General features: G+C 48.8%; 1 protein-coding gene across 1 annotated transcript in view; it reads left to right on the top strand.

Moving 5' to 3' along the window:
* Positions 1 to 349: 349 nt before the first annotated feature.
* GHRHR (growth hormone releasing hormone receptor) overlaps positions 350 to 15,075 on the top strand; it is a 33,330-nt gene continuing 18,604 nt past the window's right edge. Inside the window, exons 1-4 of the mRNA XM_053410453.1 lie at positions 350 to 621; positions 6,469 to 6,571; positions 8,626 to 8,733; positions 12,091 to 12,188. Of these exons, the coding sequence (XP_053266428.1) occupies positions 571 to 621; positions 6,469 to 6,571; positions 8,626 to 8,733; positions 12,091 to 12,188 (360 nt within the window). The 5' untranslated portion in view covers positions 350 to 570. The remainder of the gene's footprint in view (positions 622 to 6,468; positions 6,572 to 8,625; positions 8,734 to 12,090; positions 12,189 to 15,075) is intronic.

The following is a 15,075-nucleotide window of genomic DNA, read 5'->3' as shown; positions in this document are numbered from 1 at the left end:
CAATGTTGTTGGACTCCAACTTCCATCAGACCCATCCAACATAGCCAATGGTCATGGATGATGGGAGTTGTAGTCCAAAGCATCAGCCCACAGTATCAGGTTGGGGAAATTTGCTTTCCTTCTCCCTTCACCCATAGCTCCAAACAATCCAGCTCCTTGCTTGGAACACCCACCTTCCCAATTAATATGTTTCCTGCATGTGCAAGTTGCATTGATTTGCACGAAAGCAGTCAACTTGAGCAGGTCTGTGCACATCTTTTGTGTTGTCGCTGTTTGCGTTGCAGTTTTGAGGGACCTGCCAGCTCCCGTTGGCAGTAATTGGCAGAGTTCTCCAAATGCACACAGGTGGAAGGCAAATCAATTGCAGCCAGGAGAGTTGCTAATAATATTGAGTCTCTCTCTCTCTCTCTCCACACCACTCCCCCTCCTCACTTCCACTACACATATTCACCGGTTCTGTTGGTCATTTGTGTGCTTCAGATCAGCAACAGGCAGTAGGGAGGAGGGAGGAGAGAGGAGAGAGGAGAAAGGGATGCTCGGAAGTGGGGGTGCCTCTCTAACTCCTGCAACATGAACTCGGGAAATATATGGATCTTCTTCCTGTTGACTCTGCCGTCTCTTGTAAGTAAACAGTCCAAAAGTCTTGTTGTCATTGTTCCCGTGCATCTGTCCACTTCTGCTCAGATCAGATCCCTGTTTGATATCGCATCAATCTTTCTTTCTTCTGGCGTTGATTTGACAGGAGGTGATCAGAGAAGGGCAGAGGAAGGTGCGCTAATGGGATTTCTTTTGACTGTCAAATTGTATCGCTTACCTGCGAATGTTTCCTGTGAATGCAAACTCTGATTTACAGAGCTCCAGTTCTGTTTCTCAGAAGCACTAGGGATAAGAGGAATAAATGAGGAAATTTAAGGGCTTGTTCTGATTCAATGATGGGGCAGAGCTTGGGAAACATTGTGTGGGGACATAGTGGCAACTCTGTGTGATCTGTTGGTTTGTCGCCTTGAGTATTGCTTAAAATGTCTTGCTGAGTGGTCCCGGCGTCTACGGATAGGCATGGAGATGCCCCAAACCCCAGAGAGCTTCTGCCAGTCAGTGTAAACAATTCAGAACTGGGTGGACTGATGGTTTGACTATGTTCCAGGCTTCCAACTACCTCACCCCTTCCGGTATTCTGCTAAAGGTCACTTGTACATTATTTGAAATATAAATCAAGTAATCAGGGAAATTGCCAATCTTGTCTGCAAAATCCACCTACGCTTTCCACTCTGCCATCACTGTTTCCATCTGTGGCGAAGCAAATCTGGGAGAAAGAAATTCTCCAGTCAGTTAGCTTGCAAAAACTCCAGATGCAGGTTCTCCTAATTTCAAAGTGTCCCCAAGATTTGCAGCTGTGGATAAATTGAGGATTGAAGGGGAGGGTGTATGTGATGGTTGTGAAAATATTCACAGTGGCAAGTTGCCATTTAAAATCCACTGCCAAAGCTTGAGGTCTGACTTCATTTAGAGTGAGCCTCAGAGCTTTATTTCGGAAGCAAAATCTGAAAGATGCCCAAGAGAGTCCCAAAGTTTCAGTTCAACATATAAACTAAAAGCTTAATTCATGTGATGTTTTTCTGAAGTGCTGGGACGATCCATGTTTCCAAAAAAATTGGCTCCCAGTATGAATCTAGTGATTTTGCCTGAAGCTGGACTGAACTGAGTCCTGATAACCCATCGCCTCCAAGCCCATCTGAAATTGTCTCACCAACTCCATTGATGAGCAAATCCATTAAAAGGGGTGTTAGCTATTGTTACCAAACACCTCCAAATCCAGGGAGGACTTTTTGAGGGTTCAAGCTCCCCACCCCCCCCAGTTAGTCATAGTGTTGGAACCCTCTGCTCTGGCTATACAGTGCTACCTTGGTTTAAGAACAGCTTAGTTTATGAACAACTTGGATTAAGAACACTGCAAACCCAGAAGTCGGTGTTTTGGTTTGTGAACTTTGCCTTGGAAGCAGAACATGTTCTGCTTCCAAGGCAGAGTGTGTTCCATTTGTAAATTGAGTCCCCCGCTGCTATGGGAAAGCACGGCTTGGTTTAAGAACGCTTTGGTTTAAGAACGGACTTCCAGAACGGATTAAATTCGTAAACCAAGGTGAAGATAAAAGTACCCCTGACTGTTGGGTCCAGTCGTGGATGACTCTGGGGTTGCGGCGCTCATCTCACTCTATAGGCCAAGGGAGCCGGCGTTTGTCCACAGACAGCTTCCGGGTCATGACTAAGCCGCTTCTGGCAAACCAGAGCAGCACACAGAAACTCCGTTTACCTTCCCACTGGAGTGGTACCTATTTATCTACTTGCACTTTGACGTGCTTTTGAACTGCTAGGTTGGCAGGAGCAGGGACAGAGCAATGGCAGCTCACCCCATCGCGGAGATTCGAACCGCCGACCTTCCGATCAGCAAGCTCTGGGCTCAGTGGTTTAGACCACAGCGCCACCCGCGTCCCTAAACCAAGGTACCACTGTATATTATTTAAACTTAACCATGCCAAGATTAAAGAAGGGAATGTTATGACATCTACTGTGTGGTTAAGTCATTCAGCGCCCCACGGCATTTCAATTAATGTGCACATTTCAATGATTGTGTACTGGCTAGAGCTTTTGGACCAGGAAGATTTAGATTCATAAATCTCACTATCTCATCTGCACTACACTTTTAAAGCACTATAATCCCACTTTAAATCATCACGGCTTCCCCAAAAGAATCCAGTAGTTTGCTAAAGGTGCTGGGAGTTGTTTAGAGCCCCTTTCCCCTCTCACAGAACTACAGTTCCCAGAGTTCTCTGGGAAAATGGATCGGTTGTGAAATTCTCCCCATCCCTAATCTAGGGGCACCCAAAAGGTTTAGTATAGCACAGACTCCCCTCTTGGGACAGTGTGTAGAGAGGGGGAGAAGCAGACTCTTTATATGTTCTTACAGAATTGAGAGGAGCGTGGCAAATAGAAGACTTGCAGTGGGTAAAGTATTTGCCATCTCCAGCCATGTATTTGGCTGCAGGCCTCTTCTTTAATGAAGAAGGCTGTGAATATGAATATCGCATGCATTAGGGAGTCATTGCCTTCTGCACTCTTTGTGACCCCAAAAAAATATATGATCCAGAGATCTGGAAACTTTGCTGAATATTTATCCCGCTGGTGTGGAAATGAGCCGAGCAGCATCAGCTAGGCCACCTGTCAAGTAGGTCGATTTCACCGTGTTTTGATTTTTCTGGGTCTCATTCTCTCCCGCCCCTTAACGAGAACAAATCAATGGGTTGTAGCATCCAGCCATGACTAGTCAAAAGAATCAGGAGCAGAGGCCAGAAGGAAAGTTTGCAGCCATGTGCTGAATCCCAGAATGCAAGGGGGGAATAATAATAATAATAATAATAATAATAATAATAATAATAATAATAATTTATTTATACCCTACCCATCTGGCTGGGTTTCCCCAGCCACTCTGGGCAGCTTCCAACAAAATATTAAAAATACAATAAAATATCAAACAACTTCCCTAAACAGGGCTGCCTTCAGATGTCTTCTAAAAGTCAGGTAGTTGTTTATTTCCTTGACATCTGACAGGAGGGCATTCCACAGGGCAAGCGCCACTGCTGAGAAAGCCCTCTGCCTGGTTCCCTGTAATCTCATTTCTCACAGGGAGGGAACCTCCAGAAGGCCCTCAGAGCTGGATCTCAGTGTCCGGGCTGAACGATGGGGGTGGAGACGCTCCTTCAGGTATACTGGGCCGAGGCTGTTTAGGGCTTTAAGGGTCAGTACCAACACTTTGAATTGTGCTCAGAAATGTACTGGGAGCCAATGTAGGTCTTTCATGACCAGTGTTATACAATGGTACCTTGGGTTAAGAACTTAATTTGTTCTAGAGGTCCGTTCTTAACCTGAAACTGTTCTTAACCTGAAGCACCACTTTAGCTAATGGGGCCTCCCGCTGCCGCTGTGCAATTTCTGTTCTCATCCTGAAGCAAAGTTCTTAACCCGAGGTACTATTTCTGGGTTAGCGGAGTCTGTAACCTGAAGCGTCTGTAACCCGAGGTACGACTGTATTGTCATCTGTAGATGGCTCAGTACATTTGGAGGAACATATCTTTGCCCTTTTAAAAAGCAAAATAATATATAACATCCTCTGTATATGCCTGTCTAGGTTTTAAATTGGCTGTGATTCACAGAAAATCAGGTGGTCCAAAAGTGGGATTAGCAGAGAGCCCCTGGTGGTGCTAATTTACTTGTTTGCTAAGGGGTGGAAGGGCAGCCTTACAAAGCTTTCCCAAAATTGCAGGGGTAAAAGCTGCATCAGGCTGACAATTGAGGAAAGATCATAGCTTAGTGGCAGAGCATCTAAGTTCCCAGGTTCAAACTCTTGCAATGCCAGGCAAAGCTGGGGAGCCTCTGTCAGTCATTGTAGATGTGCTGGGCCTGGGGGTAATCCGTGAAACACGGTCCAGGACTGGTCCAGAATCCGAAAGTTCCACGGGGAGTCAGTTCAACAGTGCCAAGGCAGGACACGAGGCAGGAAACCAGGCAAGGACAGGTACAGGATCTCAGGCAGGATCTGGCTTACAGCAATGTTGCTCCCGCAACCTGGGAAGAGGTCTGACAGCCTGATCTCCTGGCGACTCACCTCCCTGTTTTGCCCGAAGGTGAGCACTGTCCCTGCGAGTACTCAGGTCTCTCCTTCTCTCAGACCTTAGTCTCTGCAGCTTGGGAGACATTGGTGGGCCACCTCAGCCTCCCCTGAGCCAACCAGTAGTGGAGCAGCTGTAAGTGATGGCCCAGCTGAAGGCAACGAGGTAATCCCCAAATCTGGAGCCAGGGCAGGCTCAGGCCCCTGACTCGGCCCAGCTGGTGTTTGTTGCAGGGTAACCTGTGCAGACTGGGACTCTTCAGGATCAGGCCCCAGACTTGGTTCAGATGATGCCTGAGGCAAAGGATCTGGTGCAGACTGAGTCTCCTCTGGTTCCGAGTCCAAGCCCGAATCCCAGGCCATCACAGTAGACAATGCTTGGCTTGATGGAGTACTGTTCTGATTCTGCATAAGCATCCTTTGTGTTCCTAAAGGATCCTTTGTGTTCCTAAAAGGTGGTGGTCTCCAGGAAGGAGAGGTTGCATAGCTCAGTTGGTTAGAGCCTGGTGCTGATAACACCAAGGTTGCAGGTTCGATCCCTGTATGGGACAGCTGCATATTCCTGCACTGTAGGCAGTTGGAAGGGCTTCTTTAGCATATGTGGCGCTGGGGCAAAAAACCACCCAGCGCCCCCAATTGGGGGGCAGGCCAAAGTTTTTGAGCTTTTTTAGGGGGGCAGCTTGGAGTTGTTCAGTTTTTTGGGGGGGGGCTGCAACTCCCGCCCATTCCGCTGTGGGTGGAGGGAGGAGAGCAATCCCCACAGAGGCTTGGGACAGAAGCTGAGCGCCTCATGTGAGCAGTGTGCGTGTGCCTCTCGACGGCCCACCAATCCCAGGCACGCAGGAGGGCAAAGCTGGCCTGCCACCTTAAGTGCCCGCAACAGAAAAACCTGTGGCGCTCCAACGAGCTCTGCTCTGCTCGGCAGTGGCTGTTGGCTGGCCTGGCTCTTCAATCCCCGGATTCCAAATCTCTGCCCCAGACTCTCAGCCTGGCGCCCCTGAGAGCCTGGCGCCCGGGTGCTCTGCACCCCTAGCGGGTAAGCCGGCCCTGGCAGTTGGACTAGATGAACCTTAGATTCCCTTCCAACTGTACAATTCTATGATTCTATGACATTTTCCCCTTTTTCTGAGCCCCAGATATACTTAACATTGAGTCATTTATTCAGTAATAACTATTACATGTCACACTATTTTCAACAACTGAATGATGATTGACATAGTGAACTGATGTAGGATGTGCAAGGAAGAAGAAGGGAGGAATACATCACTCAAATGTTAATAGCATCACAAACAACAAAGGCTGCAATCCTCACCCTACTTCCCTGAGAGTAAGTCCCATTGTATTCAGTAGGAGGGGCATTTGAGTAGACATGGGCACTATACATGTAAAGCACTATCATACCACTTTAAACAGCCATAGGTCCCCTCCCAAAGAATCATGGGAACTGTAGTTTCCTAAGGATGTTGAGAGTTGCTAGGGGACTGCTATTTGCCTCACAGGGCTACAATTTCCAGAGTTACCAGGGAAGAGGCATTGACTGACAGAACACTGTGGAAATTGTAGGTTTAGGAGGCAAATAGGATCTCCTAACAACTCTCTCTGTCCTCTTTAACAAACTACAGTTCCCAGGTTTCTTTGCTGGGGGCAGCCATGGTTATTTAAAGTGGTATCATAATACTTTAGATGTATGGTGCAGATGGGACCGTGGTTAGGATTGTACTATAAGGAGGGGTTTTTTTGTGGGGGTGCAGAGATGGAAAGAATGTGAGGTTGTATCAATGCGCCTCTTATTTCTCCCTTGTTTCCAGGGTCTTGGAATGTCTCAAGCAGAATGCGAAGCTTTAACAGAATGGAAGAAAAACGAGAGTGAATGCCTCAAGGAGATTCGGCAGCACATGAATGAAACAGCAGGTACCTTAGAAGAAGTGCTTGGATCTCTGGAGAGGCATTGGATATCTCAAGGTTGGGAAATTTCATGCCTTGGGACCCCAGACCTCCATTCTAGCTCTTGACGCTCACCCCAAGCCATGCCCCTCACTACTTCTGCTTCACACCTTCCTTAAGTATCCTTTGTTTGGCTGAAACAACATGTCCTCAAACTCTGATCATGCCTTTTACTTGCAGGGATGGAGGGCAGAGAGGGGTGTGCAAGTAGCTCACATGTATCTATTTTAGAAAGATGTAGTCAGCGTTAAGGGACGCGGGTGGCGCTGTGGGTTAAATCACAGAGCCTAGGGCTTGCCGATCAGAAGGTCGGCGGTTCGAATCCCTGCGATGGGGTGAGCTCCCGTTGCTTGGTCCCTGCAGCTGCCAACCTAGCAGTTCGAAAGCACAGAGTGCAAGTAGATGAATAGGTACCACTCCAGCAGGAAGGTAAACGGCGTTTCCGTGCGCTGCTCTGGTTTGCCAGAAGCGGCTTAGTCATGCTGGCCACATGACCCGGAAGCTGTATGCCGGCTCCCTCGGCCAATAAAGTGATATGAGCGCCGCAACCCCAGAGTTGTCCACAACTGGATGTAATGGTCAGGGGTCCCTTTACCTAGTCAGCATTAAGGTGTTGGGTCACAGTTGTGTAGCCTGTGTTTTGCTTAGGTCCTGGAGCCTGGTGTTACCGCCATTCACTTTGCAGTTTGATTACTAACTTTCATTCAGTGTGGGAACACCCTTTAATATAGTTTGGGTGTTTCAAGGGGTGCAGAATGAGGCTGCCTGGTTACTGGCTGGGGTGAACTTTACACCAGTACATTACATAGTCACACAAAATGTAAAGGTAGAGCCGGGATTTCATAAGGGAAATCCCAATGTCCATATTAGAGCAAACCCTTGATTTTAGGCCAGCCAAAATGCCACAAAATAGTGCACAAGCTTCCTAGTTCTGCAGAGTTCTCCATCAGGCTAGGTATTTAAAAATCCAAACATAAGAAAAAAGGGGGGGGGGAGGAGGCCAGTATCCTGTTCTCACAGTGTGGGCAAACAGGTGCTTGCTGGACTTGAGCACTCTCTCCTTATGCAGTTTCTAGCAGTATTCCAGGTGGTATTCAGAAGCAGAGCTGTCTCCAATCATGGAGACAAAGCAAAGCCGTCCTGGCTAGTAGACATTGATCAGCTTATCCTCTGTGAATTTGTCTAAACATCATCAAAAGCCATCCATCTTGGTAGCCATCACTGCCTCCCCAGAGAGCAAGTTCCATAGTTTAACTATTTCTATAGTTTCTATAGAAGTTCTATACAAGTTCTAAGACGGAATGTGGGAGCAGCTAGTAGACATTCAAGCAGAGCATTTCATGTGTTTACAGGTTTCACCAAAACTCTCTGGGAAGAATTTCCCTAAACCTAAAGCATCTGAAAGTGTCTCATTTGAATGGCTCTTAGCTCCTCCCATATTCCCTCTTAAAGTCATACCTCATGTTGCATTTGCTTCAGGTTGAGCGTTTTCAGGTTGCGTCCCACGGCAACCGGGAAGTACCAGAAAGGGTTACTTCCGGGCTTCGCTGCTCACGCATGCACAGATGCTCAAAATGACCTCATGCACATGCACAGAAGCAGTGAATTGCAACCTGCGCATGCGCAGACGCGGGGTGCGTTCTGCTCAGATTGCGAACGGGGCTCTGGAACGGATCCTGTTCACAACCAGAGGTACCACTGTATATGGACGGCTTAACTAATACCAAGAGCTTTTTCTCTCCCCTCATCCCTTGTGGTCTTGTCCCCATTGCCAACATCTAGCCTGATAATAATTTCTGGGTCCTTGAAAGCATGCTATTTTTAGACATTTTGGTTGAGATGCCCTCCAGTGGATTTAGGAATATTATAGCCATGATATTGAAGGAGCTCCAGAGGTTACAAATCAGCCTCTAGGCTCAGTTCAGGGCAGTGAGAAAGTCCTATTTGCTTTTGTATTCCCATTTCCAAGCATGGCGAAGAGATGTGAGATTTCAAAGTGCCTTTTCCCCTCCCTTTGCAAGGTTGCAAGAGAATATGGGACCAACTCCTGTGCTGGCCGGATACAAATGCTGGACAAACGCTCACCTTTACCTGCCCGGGCATCCTTCTCCACTTCACAAAACATCCAGGTGAGGGGGCTGTAGCTTACCTGAGGTATCTTTTTCAGTAATTCCCCCCAATGTTTCGAAGAGCACAGTTTCCTGTGAAACTTCTGGTTTTTCGCAGAAATGACATACTGTATTTTCCACTCCATAAGACACACTTTTTCCCTCCTAAAAAGTAAGGGGAAATGTCTGCACGTCTTATGGGGCAAATGTGTGGTTGATCGCTGGCTCCCTTTCCGGCCCCTTGCCCCCTTTCACAGGCCTCCATTGTTGAATGTTCTGCAGATGGAGGCTGTTTGTTCCCCCAGCGACATGTGACTGGCTGATTAGATTATCTGTCTGAAAACTGTAGAAACAGCTCCCTTTCCTTTCCTAAAGAAGCTGCGGAACTGCGGGACTTTTTCCCTTTGCAAAGTACTGTATTTTTCGCCCCATAGGACGCACCGGCCCATAGGACGCATCACGTTTTTTGGGGGGAAATAAAGAAAAAAAAATATTTCCCCCCCCAGGCTTGTGGGGCCGGCAGCGGGGAGAAGCGCCTTGAGACCAGGTCCGGGGACAGCAGGGAGACGCGCTGCGCCTCCCAGCTGTCCCTGGATCTTGCGGGGCAGGCAGCGGGGAGAACCGCTCTTCTCCCTGCCGGCCACCTTGAGATCAGGTCCGGGGACAGCAGGGAGACGCGCTGCGCCTCCCAGCTGTCCCCGGATCTTGTGGGGCAGGCAGCGGTGAGAAGCGCTCTTCTCCCCGCTGCTCACCTTGAGATCAGGTCCGGGGACAGCAGGAGACGCGCTGCGCCTCCCAGCTGTCCCCGGATCTTGCGGGGCAGGCAGTGGGGAGAAGCGCTCTTCTCCCCGCCGCCCGCCTTGAGATCATGTCCGGGGACAGCAGGGAGACGCACTGCGCCTCCCAGCTTTCCCCGGATCTTGCGGGGCAGGCAGCGGGGAGAAGCGCTCTTCTCCCCGCCGCCCGCCTTCAGATCATGTCCGGGGACAGCAGGGAGACGCGCTGCACCTCCCAGCTGTCCCCGGATCTTGCGGGGCAGGCAGCGGGGAGAAGCGCTCTTCTCCCTGCCGTCCACCTTGAGATCAGGTCCGGGGACAGCAGGGAGACGCGCTGCGCCTCCCAGCTGTCCCCGAATCTTGCGGGGTAGGCAGCGAGGAGAAGCGCTCTTCTCCCCGCCGCCCGCCTTGAGATCAGGTCTGGGGACAGCAGGGAGACGCGCTGCGCCTCCCAGCTGTCCCCGGATCTTGTGGGGCAGGCAGTGGGGAGAAGCGCTCTTCTCCCCGCCGCCCACCTTGAGATCAGGTCCGGGGACAGCAGGGAGACGCGCTGCGCCTCCCAGCTTTCCCCGGATCTTGCGGGGCAGGCAGCGGGGAGAAGCGCTCTTCTCCCCGCCGCCCGCCTTCAGATCAGGTCCGCGGACAGCAGGGAGACGCGCTGCACCTCCCAGCTTTCCCTGGATCTTGCGGGGCAGGCAGCGGGGAGAAGCGCTCTTCTCCCCGCTGCCCACTTTGAGATCAGGTCTGGGGACAGCAGGGAGACGCGCTGGGCCTCCCAGCTGTCCCCGGATCTTGCGGGGCAGGCAGCGGGGAGAAGCGCCCTTCTCCCCGCCGCCCGCCTTCAGATCAGGTCCGGGGACAGCAGGGAGACGCGCTGCACCTCCCAGCTGTCCCCGGAGCTTGCGGGGCTGGCAGCGGGGTCTCCCCGCCATCAGCCTCCAAACCACTTCGGGAGACAGCGGGATGGCGGCGTTCCGCCTCCCTCTGTCCCCCGACCTTGTGGGGCTGGCGCTGGGGCTCTCCAGGCTTCAGCAAAAGCCTGCATTCGCCCCACAGGACGCACACACATTTCCCCTTCATTTTTGGAGGGGGAAAAGTGTGTCCTATAGAGCGAAAAATACAGTAAGCTCAAGAACTTTGAGCTGATCCTCAAAAAAGGGGCTTTCCCCCTTTCCTCCTCTAAAAACTAGGTGTGTCTTATGGTCAGGTGCATCTTATGGAGCAAAAAATATGGTAAATGGTAGGGGTGCCTCAAGTGTTGTAATGAGCAGCAGAGACCCACAGTTTGCAAGAGAACAGGACTCAGAAGAGGCAGTTTAGAACTGAGAGAATCCCATCTTACATTTTCGCCTGTCAGGTTGGTTCCCATAACCCTACTGGATTCCTACCAATCCAAATGGAAAGCTACACTGTACAAAAAGCTAAGAGGCTTGGGGTTTTCCCCACAGGCCCTGATAGCTGTTGGTTATGAGAAAGCTAGAGCTATAATCTTCCAACGAATTTGGGATGTTGAACTGCAATGTCACGCGAGTGAGATGAACAAACACCCAGCAATGAAAGATAATGGGAGAGGGTTCACCTCAGCAATATATTTGTCAAAATTACAAATAGCTAAATACAGACGGTCGTTTACCCTCGCTAGATTCAACGTGCTGCCATCTGCCTTATTGCAGGGCAGATTCGAGGGTAAACCATACGCGGAATGAGTCTGCCCCTGCGGCTTGATGGAGGTAGAAACTGTCTCTCATGTCTTGTTACACTGTCATTTCTATGGGCGTATACGCTTGGCACTTATCATCCCTGCTATACAAAAATCCCCAAACAGGTCCGAACTAAAATCCCTGGTAGAGGACAATGATTCAGAAATCACACTAAGGATGGTCGAATTCTGTGTGACAGCCATAAAACTTAGGGAACAAGCTGTGCTACCATAATGACTAAGGCCTTAAATGACAATTTTAGGTTATATTTTAGTGATTAAGATTTAACTTATATATTTTAGTGATTAAGATTTAACTTATATATTTTCTTCTTTTTTAAAAAATAATTTTTATTCATTTTCCAAACAAGTTTTATACAGTCAACAAATTATTTTACACTCATGCTTCAATTTTTGACTTCCCTCAGTTTCTCTGTCAATCTTTCGAAAAATTTCTATTTATTGATGCATTTCTAAACATGATATTGCCTTTCCCCACTCCTCTTCCTCTTACTCTCTTTTTTGCAGTATTTCTTACTATTTCACAGAGTCTCTTCAAAACCAACAAGTGTTGTCTGTGCATCACATATATTTTTCAGATATTCTGTAAATTTCCCCCAGTCCTCGATGAACTTTTGGTCTTTCTGGTATCGAATCTTCCCAGTCAATTTGCCCAATTCTGCATATTCGGTCAATTTCCTTCTCCATTCTTCTTCTTAACTTATATATTTTCAACCGCTGCTAGATCTGTCTTGTCCCTGTTGTACCCAATTGCAAATTCGAATGTTATCCCTATCGTGTTTTATGATTTCCTTGATATTGTGTGTGAGCTGGAACTGGTCTGTGACTGAAATAATAAATTCATCTGACATTTCTGACCTCTTTCCCCCTTGTTGTTCACAGGCTCAGTGAAAAGAAGCTGCACGGCTCAGGGCTGGTCTGAACCATTTCCACCCTATTCCACAGCATGTCCAGTGGAAGATGAGGTTACTCTTTATGAGGTGGGTAGATCTGAATAAGTACCTCAGAATGATACTCCCTGGTATTTGGGAGGCAAGGGGAAGGCGGGGGGGAAGGGAGCAACTTCTTCAGGAGATCAATGCTTCCTGCGATTAGGCAGAGCATGATGGATGGCAAGGAATGGTGCCTCAAAAAGTTGGCATTGAATTAACTCTGCAGTTCGAGTTTCTTTGCTGATAGGGGATCTCTGTGCTGGCCCTGGGGGTAACCCATGAAACGCGGTCCAGGACCAGACCAGAATCCAGAGGTTCCGCTAGGAGTCAGTCCGATAGGGCTAAGGCAGGAAACCAGGCAAGGACAGGTACAGGATCTCAGGCAGGATCTAGCATACATCAATGTTGCTCCCGCAACCTGGGACAGGGTCAGGCAGCCTTTTATCTTTGTCAGGGTAGCGGTAGGTCCTGATCCCCTGGCGACTCACTTCCCTGTTTCGCCCGAAGGCGAGCACTCCTCCTGCAAGTACTCAGGCCTCTCCTTCTCTCAGACCTTAGTCTCTGCAGCTCGGGAGACGTCGGTGGGTTACTAGACCCAGAGGCCGCCTCAGCCTCCCCTGACCAAACCGGTAGTGGAGCAGCTGTAAGTGATGGCCCAGCTGAAGGCAGCAAGGTCATTCCTGCATCTGGAGCCAGGGCAGGCTCAGGCCCCTGACTCAGCCCAGCTGGTGCTTGTTGCAGGGGAACCTGTGCAGACTGGGACTCTTCAGAATCAGGCCCCAGACTTTGTTCAGGTGCCACCTGAGGTAGAGGATCCGGTGCGGACTGAGACTCCTCTGGTTCCGAGTCTGAGCCCAAGTCCCAGGCCATCACAATCTCTTGGACTGGCACACTTTTCAAGTCAGGGAAGGACTCTATTCTGGTACCACACTTAACGTGTTTCTTTGTTGTTGTTTAGTTGTCTTAGTCGTGTTCAACTCTCTGTGACCCCATGAATCAGTGCATCCCTTGGAAACTCTCACTTTCTTCTCAAAGCTTCTCCTTATTTATGTCCATGAAGTTTTCTTTGCAAAATACTGGAGTGGTTTGCCAGTTCCTTCTCCAGGTGGATCACATTTAGTCTAAACTCTCAGCTATGACCTGTCCATCTTGGGTGGACCTGCACAGCATAGCTCATAGCGTCTTGGAGTTATCCAAGCCCTTTCGCCGTTACAAGGCAGTGATCCATGAAGGGGAACATATTTCTTACATCCCCCCATTTCATCCAAGAAATTCAGAATAGGGTTCGGTGAGTGTGATAATTTCCTGTTTCTCTTCTTTCAAATCTCAGGTTCTGTTCTCTACATTTCCACACCTGTATGCAATTTATTTTCATCAAAACCCGTCAGATTTTAGTGTCACTTTCTAATATACACCTCTGTTTTTCAAAACAATTTTCCATAATGTGATGTTTTTGTGTGAGTTGTATTTGTTCTTGTACACAGTACTTGGCAGGAGAATGACATTCCAAAATTCCAAGAAAAGTAAATTTTGAAGGATGGCTGAATTTTGGTCCACATATTGCTTTTGGAAAGTGTGGATTTGGTCAGTTCTGAGTTAAATGTGAACTGAATCAAATTTATCTCCCTAGTTCAGGGTGGTGTACATGGTTTGACAGAGAGAGGGAGGGAGCGAGGGAAGGAGAGAGAGAAAGAGAGAGAGAGAGAGAGAGAGAGAGAGAGAGAGAGAGAGAGAGAGAGAGATTGGCTTAGGTTCACAGTTGAGTGTGACTTTGAAGTTCTCCCAATGCTGTTGGACTTTAACTCCCATCATCCCTGACTACTGGGCATGCCAGCTAGGCCTGTTGAGAGCCAAAGTACAAGTACATATGGAGAGCCATAAGTCCCCCTCTCCTGATCTTGCCACTACACTGCTTTGGCATTAAATTGCTACCATTCAAAAAGGGGGCTCAGTTTGGTTTCTGAGTCAAAAGTCTAGAAAGGCACCATTCTCCCTAACCCAGGCCTCTGGTCTAAGTCCCCAACACATTCTGAGTAGCCCCACAAGGGCTACTACTCAGCTTCAGCACCACTGGTGTCAGGGAACCGGCGGACAGCTCCCTGTTCTGCTCTGTTGTAAACAGCAAAGGCCTTGCTGGTGTGAACCATTCCCAGCTCTACCAGCCTCAAGTCTGTGGGAATGTTGTTTATAGTAGGAGAGGATATATTGATTAAATATTATCCTTCCTCACTCACACTAGTGAGCTAGTAGCAGAGCACATTCCCTGTACATTGCAGAAAGCTAGTTGGTAGATTCATTAGCATCTCTTGAGTTAAGCAATCCAGTCTGGCTTGTCCAGATTGGATTTCTTCCTGGTAAATTCCCCTTTAAGGGTCCGGGCGACTCTGGGGTTGTGGCGCTCATCTCGCTTTATTGGCTGAGGGAGCCAGCGCACAGCTTCCAGGTCATGTGGCCAGCATGACTAAGCTGCTTCTGGCGAACCAGAGCAGCGCATGGAAACACCATTTACCTTCCCTCCGGAGCGGTACCTATTTATATACTTGCACTTGACGTGCTTTCGAACTGCTAGGTTGGCAGGAGCAGGGACCGAGCAACGGGAGCTCACCCTGTCGCGGGGATTTGAACCGCCGACTTTCTGATCGGCAAGCCCTAGGCTATGTGGTTTAACCAACAGCGCCACCCACGTCCCTTAAACTTTCCCTTTAACTCCTTTAACTCCCTTTAACTCCTTTAACTCTCTCTTTAAAACAATAATGACACAACAGCCTTCTTTTAAAAGTAATAAGAAGTTTACTTACATTCAGTTCACAGTATGACCCCTGAAGGCAGGCTTTAGCTTGTAGTTACAGAAGAGAGTGTGGGTTCATCCCATGTGGTGAATGAGTCCATGTGCTGCTAGCTGAGAGCCAGCAGACAGCATAAGAGCATCAGGAAG

This window comes from Podarcis raffonei, chromosome 12 (genome assembly GCF_027172205.1).
Source record: "Podarcis raffonei isolate rPodRaf1 chromosome 12, rPodRaf1.pri, whole genome shotgun sequence".
In the NCBI taxonomy this organism is placed as follows: Eukaryota; Metazoa; Chordata; class Lepidosauria; order Squamata; family Lacertidae; genus Podarcis; species Podarcis raffonei.
The sequence above is the reverse complement of the archived record's forward strand: the minus strand, read 5'-3'. Positions and strand labels throughout refer to the sequence as shown.